General features: G+C 37.3%; 1 protein-coding gene across 1 annotated transcript; it reads left to right on the plus strand.

Annotated features, from left to right (window-relative positions):
• The first annotated feature begins 227 nt into the window (after positions 1-227).
• On the plus strand, positions 228-16860 carry LOC588414 (inorganic pyrophosphatase). The gene is made up of 13 exons (XM_030979905.1): positions 228-463; positions 3270-3331; positions 5210-5266; positions 6694-6813; positions 7241-7327; positions 8517-8580; positions 9915-9977; positions 10854-10894; positions 12180-12266; positions 13587-13672; positions 14511-14580; positions 15716-15755; positions 16267-16860. Exons 1-13 carry the CDS (start codon positions 271-273, stop codon positions 16302-16304), a joined length of 1008 nt encoding a protein of 335 aa, XP_030835765.1. The 5' UTR covers positions 228-270; the 3' UTR covers positions 16305-16860.
• Positions 16861-17563: the final 703 nt, after the last annotated feature.

Genomic DNA, 17563 nt, shown 5'->3' on the forward strand with positions numbered 1-17563 from the left:
GGGATGCCGGTGTGAGGGGGGGGGGGGGGGCTTTTTCACCCAGCAGGACGTTGTGATACCGAATCACTGATCTGATGAACGTTAGACTTTGGACTTTGGACTGTGGACCACGAATGCAGTCAACGAATTAGTCGAATAACGTTATGAAAAACTGTTATCGTGCCACAAATTTTGGTGACAGAGAAGGTCAATTACCGGTTATCTTCAAGGATACCATTAATTACATTTGTTTGTACGTCGCTTCGCGCATGCGTAAAATCATCTGTCCACATGTTTGCGAGTAATTTTCGACGTGTCTTTTCGGCTGCCTTTCATCAGAGAACTTTCACCAAAGTCTCTCTGGCTTCTCATTCCCGTGTACAGCCATCGAAATTTCAGTTCGGAAATTTTCGGATTTTAGCAATGGCCTATTCAGTTGAACCTCGAGGTGCACCCAACTCTCTCGACTACCGCCTGTTCTTCAGTAAGTATGACACTGACAGCGCGCACCCAGTCCGCGCTTCCAGGCCGGACCCGCCGCTCTGGCTGTCCAATGCAGGGGCCCGTTCCTCGAAACCGTCATAAGTCCAACTTCTTGATTATCCCATTGAAACGTGTGTTAATTTTATAACACACGTTTCGATGGGATAGTCAAGATTAATTTGTTAAACAGTTTACCAGGGCGATCGTATGCAATCAATTTGTTTTTGGCTCAACAAGGAAGGGGGAGGGGGTGGGTGTGGTACTGGACAGGACCAATTGGTAATGGTATAGAGTCTAGGCTAGTCTAGATCTAGATCTAGACTAGATCTAGGTCTACTGTTGAGCAGTTGAGTAAAAAAAAATGAATCATAAATACGTTGGTTCATTTCTAGACTACACTTTTACGGGGAGGTTTTTTCATAAACCGGGATATTGCCGGAGGGCGTAGTGGCGGGAGTTTACGACTCTCGAGCTGCAGCTGGTGGGACGGCGGGAGAATGAGCGTGGACGTGGTGGTGTGATGTGAGACTCGCTCAAAATGCGGGAGGGTTGACAGCCCTGGTTTATTCGGGGTTATTTGGGCGCTTGTTCAGAAACGTATCCAAAACTTGACCCGTGACTCCGGCGTGGAGGTACCCTACTAAAACATAGATCTACCCAAAATGAAGTAAATATTCATTAAATGTCCAAATAAAGATCATGAGTTCAAACTAAAAGTCGTTATGTTTATTAATATTACCTGTTTCGTGTCAATTTTCATGTTATTTTTCGAGTATTTTTTTGATAAACGTTGATATTAGTATACACTTTTTCACAGGTTTCACGGCAAACAGCGCCACTGCACTATACAAGTACATACAGAGGTGGGCTGCGGGTGGGCGCGCCCCTGTGTGAAGTTATCTACCGTAATGAGGATCTGAGACACGGTAGATAACTCCTCACAGGCGCCCGCCCGCAACCCACCATCGGTATGTACTTGTATTGTTTTTGAACAAGCGCCGTTATTTGTTCAAGTTTTGTTTCTACCTACAACTGTAAGTTAGGTCGCTGTATGTGCATGTGTGTTGGTTGTGTATCACTACCAGCAACCTTAGGGGGCCGTTTCTCGAAACCGTCATAACTACAAGATCGACGACATCTCGCCACTGTCACGCAACTTGTCAGCTAAGTGTTTCACGAAGCCGTCTTTGCCAAGATGAGCGACAACTTCCGCGACAAGCGAGTTGTCACTGCTCCGAACCTGTCATATCTTTTTAATTGCTGTAAAGCGCCATCACAAGTCAGTTTGTTGCCATTCCATGGGCCGCGAAATGGACGATTAGTTTCACTATCATTTTGAGAAAAATATAGACGGGTTCGGTACGTAATTCTCTGGGATGCGAAATGCAAATGTACAAAAGTGAGAATACAAATTATACAGAAACTTTAAAAAGCTGAATATAAACATTAAATCACAAATCATTACACTATAACATATAAATAAGAGAGGTAAGAATGTTACACACCGTTTTCCATAGTCGATCCATAGTCTTTTCTTAGGATACCGTCATACCTTTGGGGCCTATGTGCATTATTATTCCCTCTCTAATTACTTCTTCCAAATTATATTTTCAATATCAAATCAATTATATAACGAGTTTTTATGAGACTTTAGAATAAAAACTGGCTGAGAAAAGACATTTTGCCTAAAATTCCTCGTCACAATAAACAAAAAAGTACGTATTGATAAACTATCACATTACGGTATCCTTCAACTAACTTTTGATTCGACTGTCGAAAAAAAACACTCACCGGTTTTTCTTCAATTTAAGAATCTTTACAGAAATATGCAAATCGTTTGATGATGTAAATATGATAATGACACTATTTATTATTTATTTTAGGAGAATTTATATGTATATATTTCTTTTGAACAATTTTAGCCCCAAAACTTGTTTTGGGTTATTCTTGATAAATCAAATGGATTGTGACAAAGACTATGTTCTTGAGCTGCTAGTATCGCGATATATCGATATCATGTCTGTCATGGCTTTGTGAAACGGTTTATCCGTTCCATGACATCTCCGTAGGTCGCCGACAAAGATATGACTGTCATGGAGTTGGTTTCGAGAAACGGCCCCAAGATTATTATTTTGTGCATGCAGCATGGTGGGTGGATGCACATATTTTATGGAAGAATTTCGGTGTTGGGAAGACCGGTGTTGAGGAAGACTGGTGTTGGGAAGACGAGTGTTTGTCCAAACTATTTTTTAAAGAATTGAGTGATGTTGCGGAGATGACAGATGAACTTAATGAAGGATCATGACATCATGTTCATTGATTCTGAATTTGTAATCTAACTTCTGTTAAAATTAGCCTTCATCATGTTCATAAGCCCAGCAAGGTGATGTTATGAAATATGATATTGATATATCACAAAGCCATAATTAGAATCTCATTTGTCTGTGTGAAAAGTGATGCAAACACGTCAAATTAATGTGTACAAGACAGTGTAGGTACAGTAGTCTATAGACTACCTTTCATGATTCCAGCACACGACGATTCGCGCAAAATACAATATCGAATTAATCAAATAGTTGAATAAATGAATTACAAGTTGTGTATGCGAAAATGGCTGCTTTTGCATTACTTCACAACAATAGCCATTAGTATTTTATTGTTGTTATTTTAAAATCTGTAGATATCCAGAGAGTGTATTCATGCCATAAATTTGATCTTGCTTACTTGTTTTTCAGATGACCCTATATTTTATTTTAACCATGCTCATTCCATGTATTCACCACATGTTCTTTTTTATGTCCTTTCAGGGAACAGCAATGGTCAAGTGATATCTCCATTCCACGACATTCCACTCTATGCTGATAAAGAAGTAAGAAAAGGAATATTTGTGTTCTATCTTTGAAGTAAAGGTCACTAATTGAAGGCATGGGCCTGAGACTGGGTTTGGGCTTTTGTTCAATAGATCGTTAAACAAACTATAAAGTTAGTCTGAGCCTCTGTGGTCTAGGTTTTCCTTTTGTTCTACATGATCTTAGACACAAGAACAGGCTTAACTGAATTCAACGGAGTTTAAATGAATTTGTAGAAAACGGACCATGTAGTATGAATATCACACAAATTGAGGAGGCTTTCTGTCAGATCATTGTGTGGTATTTAAAAAAAGCAAAATGGCACTTGTTAGTTGTACTCATTGATTGGATATCTGTAAAAAGACTTTGAATCCCTCCGAATATAGTCAACAGCACCTCCTTAGGGATCTTCAAGCAGGGGGTGCAACAAATGAGGCTTTGTTAAGCCTCTGCTGTTTATTAGCCGCACATAGTATCAACTTGTAGTGAGATTTTTTTTTACTTGCACTATTCATCTGGGCACTCGACAAGCACAAGTATGATAATACGCCAACGGGGGTCTTTACTTTACTGGAAGAAGTAGAAGAAGAATACGAACCTTCCATTTATTGTTTTATTTTTCTTGGTCCTCCTTAGTATTACCCTGTCCATGTGTATTGTACTCTGTTTACAGGAACAGATATGCACTGATAAAATTGCTAAAAGGCACAGATACTAGGTCTGTTTTGAAAATGTAGGTAAAAGTTCAATGGCCTACTGCCCTGATAGGGTTAAGATGACATTTCAATAGCAGATTTGCAAGTCTTTTGATTCATCATATTTTTGTAACGGATTTGTATGTTCTACAAAATCAGAGAATAGCAATGAATATAGACATACTAAAGCTTTCCTGTGCTGACAGAAAGAGCTTGTGAGGACTCTCGTGTTATTTTAGCTAGCATTGCTAAAGCTTGTTGTCATTAATGTCTACATTCCGGCAGCCAATCACAGCCTGTTATTTTTCGCGCGCTTTGTTCCGTTAGGTTCCGATTATATTTTTTGATTTTGTCTGATTTTAGCTTTCTGTTGAATGAGTGCAAGATGAAAAGTATAAGTATGTTTGAAGACGCTGCTATTCTTAAATGTTTGTGTGTGTTTTTATTGTATACACAGGAAATTAATTACTCCATGTGTTTGAGTTAGGCAAAGTCCAAGAGGTCATTAATACAGAAATTATTGAACTTTTGTTCTGTCTGAGCTAAGTGTATATTGATCTTTCACAAGCTCATGAAAGATTTATCTGCCAAGTATTTGTGTCTACTTTTATGAAGTTTTGCAATCTGTGTGTGGTTTGTAGTACAAGCTTATTCAAAATAATGACTTTGAATAAATAAAAAAGAAAAGAATTGTTTGCCTAATAGCAACATGTAGGAAAACATTAAAACTATAAAATATCATAGAATTCAGTGAGGAATTGGTGGCTCATCAAAACACTTATGATATTCTATTTTACATATTTTAAAGAGTCAATATTAAATTTTATGTAAACATTTATTCTATTTGTATAGTCAACTTTGACATACATACGTTTATGATTACTTTTATGCAAGCAATGTACTGAACAACTTGATATATTTTAAAGATTACCAATTTACAAATAATGGTACTATATACCAACTTTGACAAATGAAGAATTCACAATCAAATCATACTTTGCAAGTGAGACTTTTTCTATATACATAAAGATGATTTTTTTTTTTTTTAAATGGTAAACAGCCATACTTTCTATTCAGGGCTACAGTAATACACTGAAATATTCTGCTCAAAATTAGTAGCACTGATGTACAAATACATTACAATTCATTTTTGTAAGCGGTAAAAAATTCTTCATCGGTTTCCTTTCCCTTTGTAATTTACAGAATCAGATTTTGAACATGGTTGTGGAGGTTCCTCGATGGACCAACGCCAAGATGGAGGTAAGATTGTATGATGTTAAACACATCCCTAAATAGGCACCATTTTAAAGTTGCCAATTTGAATCTGATTCATTTTGCACTGTTTTAAAACCATCTTAATAAGTTATTCATGCACAGGGCCACTTACTGTAGGTGCTTCTATTGGCATAACACCATAATATTGCGACTTGGAGAGGTACAGTTATGATGTTTTAGTAAATATATATGCACATGAACAAATGAATGAAAGACAACTTCTTGCCATCCCATTCCATCTTTTCAATGCTTTGGGTACCACCGAAGGATTGACCTGTCCATTTGGATTAATTTCTTCACGTCTTTTCTGCTGGTACCCTTTCCTTCTTCCACCCTGCACTTGCCAACAAAGATTTTTATACCTGGTTGACCGTATGCTCACGTAGAGTGTTGAGGTCTTGTGGATGCGTCACTAGTCTAGTTCTGGACCATATATTGATTTTGTTATTCGCCGACTATAAACGTTAAGCCGAGTGATGGCGTGATCCTTAGTGATTGCGCGATCCCCACAAACCGCCGATAATAGTGGGGATCGCGCAATCACTAAGGATCGCGCCATCACTCGGCTTAACGTTCATAGTCGGCGAATAACAAAAATCAATATAGGGTCCAGAACTAGACTAATGCATCACCAGACTATGGATCACATGTTCTGTAGTTCAAGTATGCTTCAGCACTAATGTCCATTAGCTTGACATCAATCTATACTCGCCACTCTCCACCCAGGTGTAGTAACTGGGTACCTTTTAGGAACTGATTCCTTGCAGTTGTCAGCTCCTGAGAAGAACAGCTGAGCGAAAGACAGGATAATAATACACTTTGTTGGAGCATCTCCTGGGATGGATGCTTACTGTGCAATATACATGTATATAGATAAACAGTTAACAACTAAATTATTCATACCCTTACACAGTGTCATTATTTTTTAAAACTATGTGAAATATTTATTTGTCCCGATTCATGTTTCTTGAGAATGTACATTTTAAAGCTTCTATCTAAAAGTATTAAACAAAGGCCCCTAATTCAACCAGTCCATCTTCAGTCTTGAGATTCGAAAAAAACATGAATAATTTTTTTTTTTTTTATAAATATAATGCTTCCTGGGAGAAATTTCAATAGTTTAAACATATTTGTGGCTTAAACCCAGTAAATAAGATCGATTAATCGATCTGTAATTGAAAAACAGTCGCTGCCCGGCAAGCAGTAGATGGCAGGTTCAAATCCCGCTGGTTCCAAGATTTTTTCTGACTTGTTTTTCAATTACAGATCGACCAATCAATCTTTTTTACTGGGTGTAAGCCACAAATATGTTTAAACTATGAATAATTTTGTTAACTGTAGATATAGCTATTATTAACATTGTTTTTCTATTCATTGGTTATGTATTGTATATATTCACTCTTGTTGTTTAGATCGACACCGCCGCTCCCATGAACCCTATCAAGCAGGATGTAAAGAAGGGCAAGCTACGATTCGTCAGAAACTGCTTTCCTCATCACGGCTACATCTGGAATTATGGTGCCTTCCCTCAGGTAATTAACGATAGCCATTGGGCGACTCCTTGCAATATCTTTTTTTCCATGTGTTTCATAACAAAATGAAGAAATCTATTAAAATTTTTATTTATTCATTTCTTTTATTGAATGTTATCCCAATTTAATTCCATATTTGTTGATGCGTTGAATAAAAAAACATCTAATACCATGTACCAGTAAATGAATAATTTGAAATAACATAATAAACAGCTTCTCTGATAAAGTGTTATTTAGTAGACATGTTGAAAACAAATCTAAAGTAAAGTATCAAACAGATATGGCAATTGAATAACAGTATCAATACTTAGTTTAATACATCAAGAGAGTTTTCATTCGTAAATGAAATATTAGAGAGATATTTTCAGCAAGTTTCTTTCACATTGTGTTTATTTCTTTCTTGATCTTTTGTGACATTTTCTTTTAGACATGGGAGGATCCCAACCATACAGACGCTAGTACAAAGTGTAAAGGAGACAATGATCCTCTGGATGTGTGTGAAATCGGCAGGAAGGTATGAAATCTCTTAGCTGTCTCTTTATATCTCTGTCAGAACTAACCTTGTTAATGCCAGACAAGCAGTTGAGGCAGGTCAACCTAATTCAGGGTTCCACACTATTATGTTTAGAAGGGGGTCAGAACTGAACTTTTATTATAGTCTGAATGCAGTACTGTGAGACCTGTCTATAAAGACCACCCAAGGGAGACCAAAACAAATGTGGTCTTTGTAGGCAGGTGGTCTTTATGTACAGGTTCCTTTAGTACATGTACATGTTTCAATGAGAAAGCATTTTCAAGGAAAACAAAAAAATTGTAGTCTTTGTAGACAGGTGGTCTAGGAGGGCGTTCAAGCAGGTTTGACTGTATTTAAGAATTTTGATATTTTGGGGGTCCAGACTTAGATTTTGGGCACTCGGCACCTGCTGGTGTTGACTCCTTTTTATTGTTTCAATTCCTTTTTTTGTTATGCATAGGAATGATATAAATGATTAATTCTCTGATATCGAAAGGAGAGTCACATGTGCAGGATATTAACAGGATATTTTGTCAAAATATGCCTGTGAAAATCTACATGCTGGATGCGGTATGAAAACCAAATATAGACTGCTGATATTTTGGGGTCATGGTTAAAGGCCCACTGCACTACTTGTAGCTACTTGCGCCCTCTATATTACAAACCATGCCTAATCGGTGACCATTGGTCCCCCATGATCCTCTTTTTCTTATGTTAACTGAGAGCTGAGTTGATGAGATAACCACCTGTCCAGTTACCTTGCATGGCAGTCTAATCCCTCCTGTAAACTATGGCAGATACGCTTTAAAACCAGATCTCATTGATAATCTTGAAACTGCACTTTGCCTTTGAATTCATCTCAGAGCACTGTCCAGTCTTGGGCAATATCTGTATAATATATCCTTTCTCTCAGTAGTCATTTACTAACTTCAAAAGATTTTGTGTTGTGGTTGTTAAAGCCCCACTGCACTACTTATAGCTACTTGCCCCCTCTAAGCTCTATATAGCAAACAATGCCTAATCAGTGCCTGTTGGTCCCCCATGACCCATTTTTTCTTATGTTCGTTGAGAGCTGATTTGATGAGATATACACCTGTCAGTGACCTTGCAGGAATGTCTAATCCCCCCTGGTCGAACTACTGCAGACGGGCTTTAAATGTAATTTTCTGATTTGTTTATTGTCTTGCAGGTAGCCAAGAGAGGAGAAGTTATCCAGGTGAAGGTCTTAGGAACCCTTGCTATGATTGATGAAGGTATTTTAATATCTCTTCCTCCTGTCAGTCCTTGGACCCGTTTCACAAAACCTTTTTTCAATGACAAATGACAAAAACTAATGACAAATCTGCTGATAACCAATCAGAAGCAAGGATTTCAGTAGCTTATAACAAAGACTGTCATTTGTCACTGATGACATGTTATGTGAAACGGTCCCTGTGTTGAATTTCCTAAAAGTATTGATAATGGATATCATGATGTCGACTTTTCTGAGTGTTCAATGATGACGTTTCATGCAAAGAAATGGAGTACCCTGATAAAACATGAAAGTACATTGTTTATGGTTATGTTTTTTATGCCTCCGCTGCAAAGTAGCCGGAGGCATTATGTTTTCGGGTTGTCCGTCCGTCCGTACGTTCATACATGTACGTCCGTACGTCCCGTTCTCGTGATCGCGTTATCTCAAGAACCAATTGATGGATTCCCGCCAAACTTAGGTCATGTATGTATCTTGCAAAGCCAATGAACTGATTAGATTTTGGAGTCACAAGATCCAAGGTCAAAGGTCGAAGGGGTCATTATGTATACAAAAATGGCTTGTGATCACATTATCTCAAGAACCCATTGATGGACTCCCGCAAACTTGGGTCATGTATGTATCTTGCAGAGCCAATGAACTTTTTAGATTTTGGGGTCGCGAGATCCAAGGTCAAAGGTCACAGGACTCATTACGTATGCAAAAATAGCTTGGATTCCAGCCAAACTTGGGTCATGTATTTATCTTGCAGAGCCAATGAACTGATTAGATTTTGGGGTAACAAGTTCACATGTCACAGGGCTCATTATGTATGCAAAAATAACTCGCTTCTGTTTTGGTTTGTAAAATTGCTCCATGGCAGAGGCATCATTTTTCGACTGCGCGCGGTTGAAGGTCCATCTAGTTTTTGTTTTTTTAACCCATAAAAACAGCAGAATCGTATAGAAACATGTACAAGTAAGCCCCCTCAACCCCAACAAAAACTTTGCTTTAGTATTTTCTCATTAAATTTTAATGAAAGAGCAAACATTTTATGAAATTTTTCTGGCCCGGGGCCGACGAGCCAGTGGTAGTGTCGAGTTTTCGTGAAAATCTGATTTTTCTCTCCAAAATCTGATTATTTTTTTTAGGATACTCGGTCTGTTTTTTTGTGTCCAGTGGTTGGAATCTCTGCTTTTGGTACAATTTACCTTTAAATATCTGCCCATGCACGGATTGTATTTACGAACTGGCCTATTCAGTAAAGAGAGTAATGTGAAAAGGGATCAGTTTCTTTTAAGTAAAAATGTACGTATTCCAAGTCACCTAACCACCAATGAACCTCTTTATTTCTAGGTGAAACTGACTGGAAGATTTTTGCAATTGATGTGACCGACCCACTGGCGAAAGACATGAATGGTAAGTTACATTGTTTGTGCATTTCTGTGTTTATTTAAACTTTGATACTTTGGAATACTGTATTACCGTGATGCATTTGCAGGATCTCCATCGCCGACCCTCTTTGCATACATGTAGTTGCCATTTCGGAGAAATCAATGAACTGTACTGCAGACTTCATCAATATTAAAGCTTATCTGCCGTAGTTTACAGGAGGAATTAGACTGCCCTGCAAGGTCACTGGACAGGTGGTTATCTCATCAACTCTGCTCTCAGTTAACATAAGAAAAAGAGGATAATGGGGGACCAATGGTCACCGATTAGGCATTGTTTGTTATATAGAGGGCGCAAGTAGCTACAAGTAGTGCAGTGGGCCTTTAAAACAATGATGCAGGGGGTGCCTCATCTTGTTTGCCTCATAGTCGTGCGCACGTGGACATTTTCTGGAAAAAAACGTACAGTCAAACCTGTGTATTTAGGCCACCCCAGGGAAACACAAAAGGTAACCACTGTAGACAGGTGGCCTTTCTAGACAGGTTCTTCAACACATGTTTCTTCCTAGAATGAGATGAAATTAAGAGGTTCAAAATCGCTGTTTTTTCCAAATAAAAATGTTGAACATTTCAACGAGGAGGCGCGATAGCTCAGTTGGTGGAGCAGTGGTCTTGTAATCCGGTGACCCGGGTTCGAAACCAAGTCGATGCGCTAGTACCCTTTGGTAAGGCATTCCTCCTCATTACCAGGTCCCTCGGAGAGGACCTACAGCCGTTGGTCCTCTGGTTGCTTACTAACATGCATTTATGCTTTCTTAGCAGTCAGGTAAAAATAACCACCACATAACTCATAAATATGGAGCTTCATTACTTCTCATTTCTTATCTTAAAACAATTTTTTCAGACATTGATGACATTCGGAGGTTGATGCCCGGATTTCTGGAGGTGAGTAGAAAAGGTTCTTTAAAATAAGATTTTACAACATTTGATGGATACCCTTACAGCTTGTATGTCCATTGAAAGAAAGCATCATCCAATTTAATGTTCAAGATGCAACATAAATTTGGATTGGACAAACAATCTTATGTAATTTATGTATATTTGTGTATAGTTTGGTATTATACCATCAACTAAGTAAAAGGGCCCCCTACAGAACCTCAGTTTCTTTTGGGAATCCCCAGGCGTTGGTTGATGGCTTTCTCTGTTATTGTAATAATTATTGTAATCTGTTTTCTTGTATTATTATTTTTTTTTCTCTTCACCTCTTCAAAGGGACTTTATTCTAACATTTCAAAATACATATAGACTATTTACAAAACAAGTAAAATGAAACATGAATTATACACATATCAAGGGTGATCATTATAACGTTTCTATTACTTTCTTAACTTCTTCATTATCGAAGTATCTAATATTTTCCTTGTATTTCAAATAACATTTCAATGATAAAATAAAATAATTTATTAACCTCTTTTGATTAGTTGGTACTTCCCCAAAGTTTTGCTTTACGTAATCTTAGACAGGCATTAGCTCAAATTATTGTCAACCTTTCAAGTAGTTTTTAGGGATTGCTGAATTTATAATATCACTGATTGGTAACAATTTAGACAATGTACCAACTGAAACATTCTTTGTAGATGTAGTTAAAGAATAATAGAGACCGTTGGACACATTTTTCTCAAAATATTCATCTGTTGCATGTGCATCCATTTTCTCTTCTCCTGGCATATGATATTATTGGGATAGACCACTACATAGTTAGCACATGGTTCAAATGACCCAACATATCCACAGATCTTTTGATCATGGAGAAGTCCCACTTTGTGCATCTTACAATCATCACTGCCAGAGTGATGAAGGTGCTTTGTGAATACATTTTGTTTGCCCTATTGAGAAGAATACTTCCACCAGTATTCCACAGAATGTACAATCAGTGTATAAATGAGTAATGAAAACATAACTTTCATGAGCACTATTCCAGTATTCGTCTCAATGGGTTTTACAATTTTGGAACAAATGACCCTTAAATGAACTGCATTTGACCTGTATATGACCATTCAAAGATTGTATGTATGAACTGGTGTATTGTTTGCTACCATGTGCAGATTGTATGTATGAACTGGTTTATTGTTTGCTACCATGTGCAGATTGTATGTATGAACTGGTTTATTGTTTGCTACCATGTGCAGATTGTATGTATGAACTGGTTTATTGTTTGCTCCTTTTCCAGGCAAGTGTGAACTGGTTCAAGATCTACAAGGTTCCCGACGGAAAGCCCCTCAATGAGTTCGCCTTCAATGAAGAGCCAAAGAACAGGGTAAGCAAATGAAAGGTGTCTTTTTACAGCGTCTGACCTGGAGAAACAGTTTGAGGGGTCATTGACACAAAGACGAAACTCCATTCTGGCCATTTTGAGAAAAAGTGGTTTATGTGTCACTGAGCAATTCGGCCTTAAAGAGTTAAGTACATGTTTCACTAGCCATTGACTTTAATGGGGTGTTGGGTGGAGAACAGTCTTTGTGTTTCCTGGAAAGCCCACATTTTTGTGAATATTTTTATATTAAATACTAGTACTCATTTTGGCAAAATATTGAGTTACGTCTTTCTGTCACTGAACCCTTGATTTAATCTAGTTGAGTGGCATTTAGGCTTCATTTCCTAGTCCTCTTTAAAGGGAAAGTCCACCCCAAAAATAAGTTTGTTTCGATAGAGGCAGAATAATAAGAAAATCAGGTGAGTGAAAGTTTGAGCAAATTCTGAATGAAAATAAGAAAGTTATGAATTATTGAAGTTGTGATCAATCAAATACAAATTGGCAACTCTGTGACTTATCATACGAGCTCTCCTTCATTTGCTTTGTGCATAATATTCCATAAAATCATGTTTTCTTCGTTATTGATGACAGAATATATATTTGTTCCTTGCAGGGGGAGTATAGAAACATATTTGCAATTATTATATTTAGGGTGCATGTATGGTTGAAATTTTTCTTGAGGGAAAATGAAAATTTTAGATTTTTTTAGTACTGAGCAAATGGAAGTTGAGCTCGCATGATACGTCATAGAGTTGCCAATTTGTGTTTGATTGATCAGAACTTCAAAAATCCTAACTTCCTTATTTTTAATCGGAATTTGCTCAAACTTTCACTGACTTGTTTCTCTCATTTTTCTACTCCTATTAAAACTAACTTATTTTGGGGGTGGACTTTCCCTTTAATCTGTGTGTGTAATGTTCCTTCATATATTACTTTCAGCAATATTTGGTGACTTCTTTGGTCTTGCCAGTCTAAGAAACTATATAATACATGAAAACTACTGTACATGGACCATTGTCCCTTGTAAAATCACCCCTGTACAACTTTCCCTATGATAACTGCTCCGGATAATTATTTTTGCTGCTGTTTTGTTTTTACTGAAGGATTAGGAGTTTGCTTCTATCGCCTAAGTTGTAGATTTTAAGTACTGTGTCTTATTGCTTTGAAAATGAGACATGTATAGTTAGTTTTCTTGTTTGAAAGGTCTTACAAAATGCAGCTGAAATATTCTCTCTTTAGTGCACAATCATTTGACATGCAGTGGCAAAATATATGCGCATACATGTATGAAGTCACAATTTGTTTCCTCTTTATTTATCACAGGAGTTTGCCATGGGTATTGTTAACGAGACCTCAGGACAATGGCAGAAGCTTATCTCTGGCGAGTCAGATGCAGGCAAATTAAGCTGGTAAGTTACCTCTCTCAGTTGCTCGTAACACTCAGTATTTTCATGACCATAGCCCCAATGTGGAACCCATTTCAAATTTTATTTAGCTGGTTTTGTTTTGTTTTGTTTTATTTCCTTTTTAAAGATACTATGTCCCTTTTGCAGCCAACATCAAATTCTGCAGAACTTTGCAGGAATTATGAATATGTCATGTATGTTGTAGCTGTGAAATTTAAACATTAGCAGTGTCCTAGTATTCAACTTATGCAAGGAAACCTGTTTAACCTTCTAGACTCCACTGTCGGACACTATTGAGTCATTTGAGTGACTGACTGACATCTTTTTTTCTTTGGTAATAACATACATGAAATGAGCTGTAACAGGTACATGTGCTTTTGTCTACATTAATAACCCACTACTTGTAATGGCCAAAATTTAATTGATTGAATATTTTTGCAGCACAAAACGTACAACCAATTGGCGAAATGTCCTGAAAATCGGACTATTACTTAGGTGATTGCAATCACTCAAGTTGATTTGACTACTAATAGTCGTTAGTTTCCCACTAAAAGCCATTTTCGAACCCTTTCATTTTGAGAGAAGTTCTTAACTAGTATTGTCTTTCAAATGCTGTTGGAATTTAACCTTTTCATTTTTTGGGCCTCCAAATGGGACATACAGTGTAGTACCTTTAAAAGCATGTACATGCAATGTTCTTTATGAACATTAAAAATTATTATTCAAAAAGAATATGGCTGGATTGCTCTACTCAGAGCTATTATGAAATGGCTCTGTTCTTCCTAGATATCCAGCTCCTTGCCATAACGTCACATTATTTATCCCTTTTCTTTATCCACAGTCAAAATGTTACAGTGGACTCCAGCAAGTACAAGGTGTCTGCCGCAGAGGCGCAGGCAGAATTTGACAAGGTTAGTTTTGAGGAGGCGATGTGGCGCAAGAGGATCGTCATCTGGGTCTCATGACTTTTGCATACCTGCCAACCCTTAAGAATAATCCTGAATATTACGTTTTTCGGATTTCTAGGACCTGAAAATCCGGAATATTCTGTTTTTTTCAAAATTTCAATTTTTTTTATTTTTTATAAATAATTAAAATTATTATTATTATTTTGTTATTAGTATTTTTTTTTAAATACTCAAAAGCCATATTAAGCTTGTTTTAACATGCGCCGCGATGTGAGAGTTCACGTCTTGTGCATGATCGAGCAGCGAATTTGTATTCGCTTTTTGGTGAAGATTTACCACGTATTGCCAGTTACGCTGCCGTTGCAAGTCTGATTTCTTATTTTCGAAGGTATACAGTGCTAGAAATTCCTAATCCTATTTTCAAATGTTGGCAGGTATGCTTTTGTTATGCGCTTGGGTTTGAGTCCCGCGCTAAGCAGACAAAAATGCAAAATGGTTGCCGCGCATTGTGTGTATTAGAGCGCGCCCCTCCCCTCCTTATAGATGCATGCTTGGGTTCAGGGGAAAACACTCCGTTTATTGGACGCCCCATCTGGAGTAGAGTCACACGTAAATACGCTACACTTCTCGAAAAAGAGTAGGGTGTAAACCCTGTGTTTCGCGTGCCTGCATACAAAACCGGTAATTTTTCTACAGATCTTCGTGATAGGCTGCATAGCCCTTAGAAGAAGGAGAGGAGGAGGGGTTACAGTTGCTGCATCAGAAATCTCCAATGGATTCCCTCTTATTTTCAGAGATATATCTTGTCTAGAAACCTTAACATTTTCCTTGAAAATGCATGCCTCATCCCCTGTAATGCAGTCTAAGTAAATATTGTTTTTGTTTAAATCATGGATTTTATTTAGAGCACTTTGTTTTTTTTGTTTTGACTTGTCTTTAAAACCCCTACCTTTTTTTAAATAGGAAAACAAAATTCATCCAAAAGCATTGTCAGAGTGAATTTTCAATATTAGTTGCATTATAACATATAAATTATATGTCATTTTGGTAAACATTTTTTTCTAGGAATGTTCCATTTATATACTTTTGAAGAAATGAACTATAATATCAAACACTTGTTTTTCTTCCCCACCTTCAGGCTGCACCTGTAGCTGATCTTATACCTAGGGACCCAGAAGGTAAGATCACTTTCATTTATTCTAGAAAAATGCAGGAATGGTAAATAATATACAAAGCGTTGATGACTATGACAATATCTGTAAGCATTTACAGATATGCTATTACTGTAGTCATCACTGTTACCTTGTCTGTGTGAAGAAGATACAGAAATGTGAAGCACATTGTGGAGGTGTCTAGTGGATACGTCACCGGTCTATGGATGACATGGTTCGCTGTTCAAGTCCCGCTGCAGCACCAATATCCTGCATACAGTAAAAGGATAATTGCATTTACCAGCAAATGTTATTCCTTATGCCTGATTCTGTTGAATGCAAAAGAAAAATTAAGCAGAATCAACATTGAACATGTGAATTTAGAGTAAATAGTATAACATTTTACTGTTATATCTATTCCAGAGTTGTGTTTTGAAGCAAGTGATATAATCCTTTCTTGAATGTGAATAGTAATGAAATGTTTATAACAACACTAATTTGTATTCACCTTTCCTATATCTGTATCTTTAAATTTCAGTTGACAACAACAACCATTTTGTGAACACCAAGGCTTGACTATCTCACCCTGCTCATCCCAAGAAATGTGCCTCTTCTAACCTTTGACCCTGTTATGTAACATGCCTCTCATGTTTCTGCTTTGTATCTTCACCCGGTAGATATCCATTTTTACTGGATTCTTTGATTGTGCTGTGTTGCTCAGTCATCTGTTTGAAAGGCAATTCTATATGGGCAGTATGAATTCTTTGTGAGAAGGGGAGGGTTAGGGGGCGGATTTGAAGATTAAATTGAGGGTGGTCTTAAGATTGCATGTGTCTGTAGATAAGTTAATAGGAAAGGGTGATTATGTATTACATAAGAGATAACTTGTGTATTGGAAGGTTTTAGAATATTATAATCAAAATGGTAACAAATTGTCTCAACCTTGCTGAAAACTGCAAACAATGAAAAGCACTGAAAAGCACTGAACACAGATTTAAGTATATGGAACTACACTGACAAGTTGCATCACAATTTTATCCAAAGTTTGAAACTGTTTTAAATCTAATAGCCGGGTAATACAAATTCTTTTCACGTGACATGGTTTCTATGGTACCCGTACCCTTGTAAAGCTCACAAATTATTACACTAGCACTCAAGGTTCTCTTTATTACAGCTATTTTTGTTATAATTTATATTGAATTTCCACCTGTAGAATCATGCAGCAAATCAGTGATGTAGTCTAGAACTTGTGTTCCAAGACCTGGAACTACATGCATAGGAACAGGTCTATAACACATAGCTGGAAATCTGTATGTGTACCAGTATAAGTGACAGGGAGCATCATGCATCTTACAATTGAAAGTAAAGAGTGTTATTCATGTTACCTCAATTAATTTTAGCTTTATATCTTAACCGACATATAAGGATTTGCAGCTGATTTATAAAATAGATTGTGATATTTATGAGTCATGTCCTGGGTTCCACGCAATAGACCATTTTTGTTATGTGTTACATAATTTCTATGTATATGTAGGTCTTGGCTACGATAGTTAAAATTGATCAAGTGCAAATCCAAGATATCTGGGGGGCGTTTCACACAGCCTTTTATCAATGACAAATGACAAAAATCTGTGACAAATCTGCTGATAACCAATCAGCAGCAAGGATTTCAGTAGCTTTTAAAAAAAACTGTCATTTGTCACTGATGACAAGTTTTGTGAAACACCCCCCCCCCCCCCCCCCCCAGGTCTCATTGTGTTCTCCTTGTGTCCATTACCATGTAGAGTCAAACCTGCTTCAGTGACCACCTGTCCACAAAGACCATGTTTTTAGTT

Source organism: Strongylocentrotus purpuratus, unplaced genomic scaffold (assembly GCF_000002235.5).
Source record: "Strongylocentrotus purpuratus isolate Spur 01 unplaced genomic scaffold, Spur_5.0 spur5_scaffold_10, whole genome shotgun sequence".
Taxonomy (NCBI): domain Eukaryota; kingdom Metazoa; phylum Echinodermata; class Echinoidea; order Camarodonta; family Strongylocentrotidae; genus Strongylocentrotus; species Strongylocentrotus purpuratus.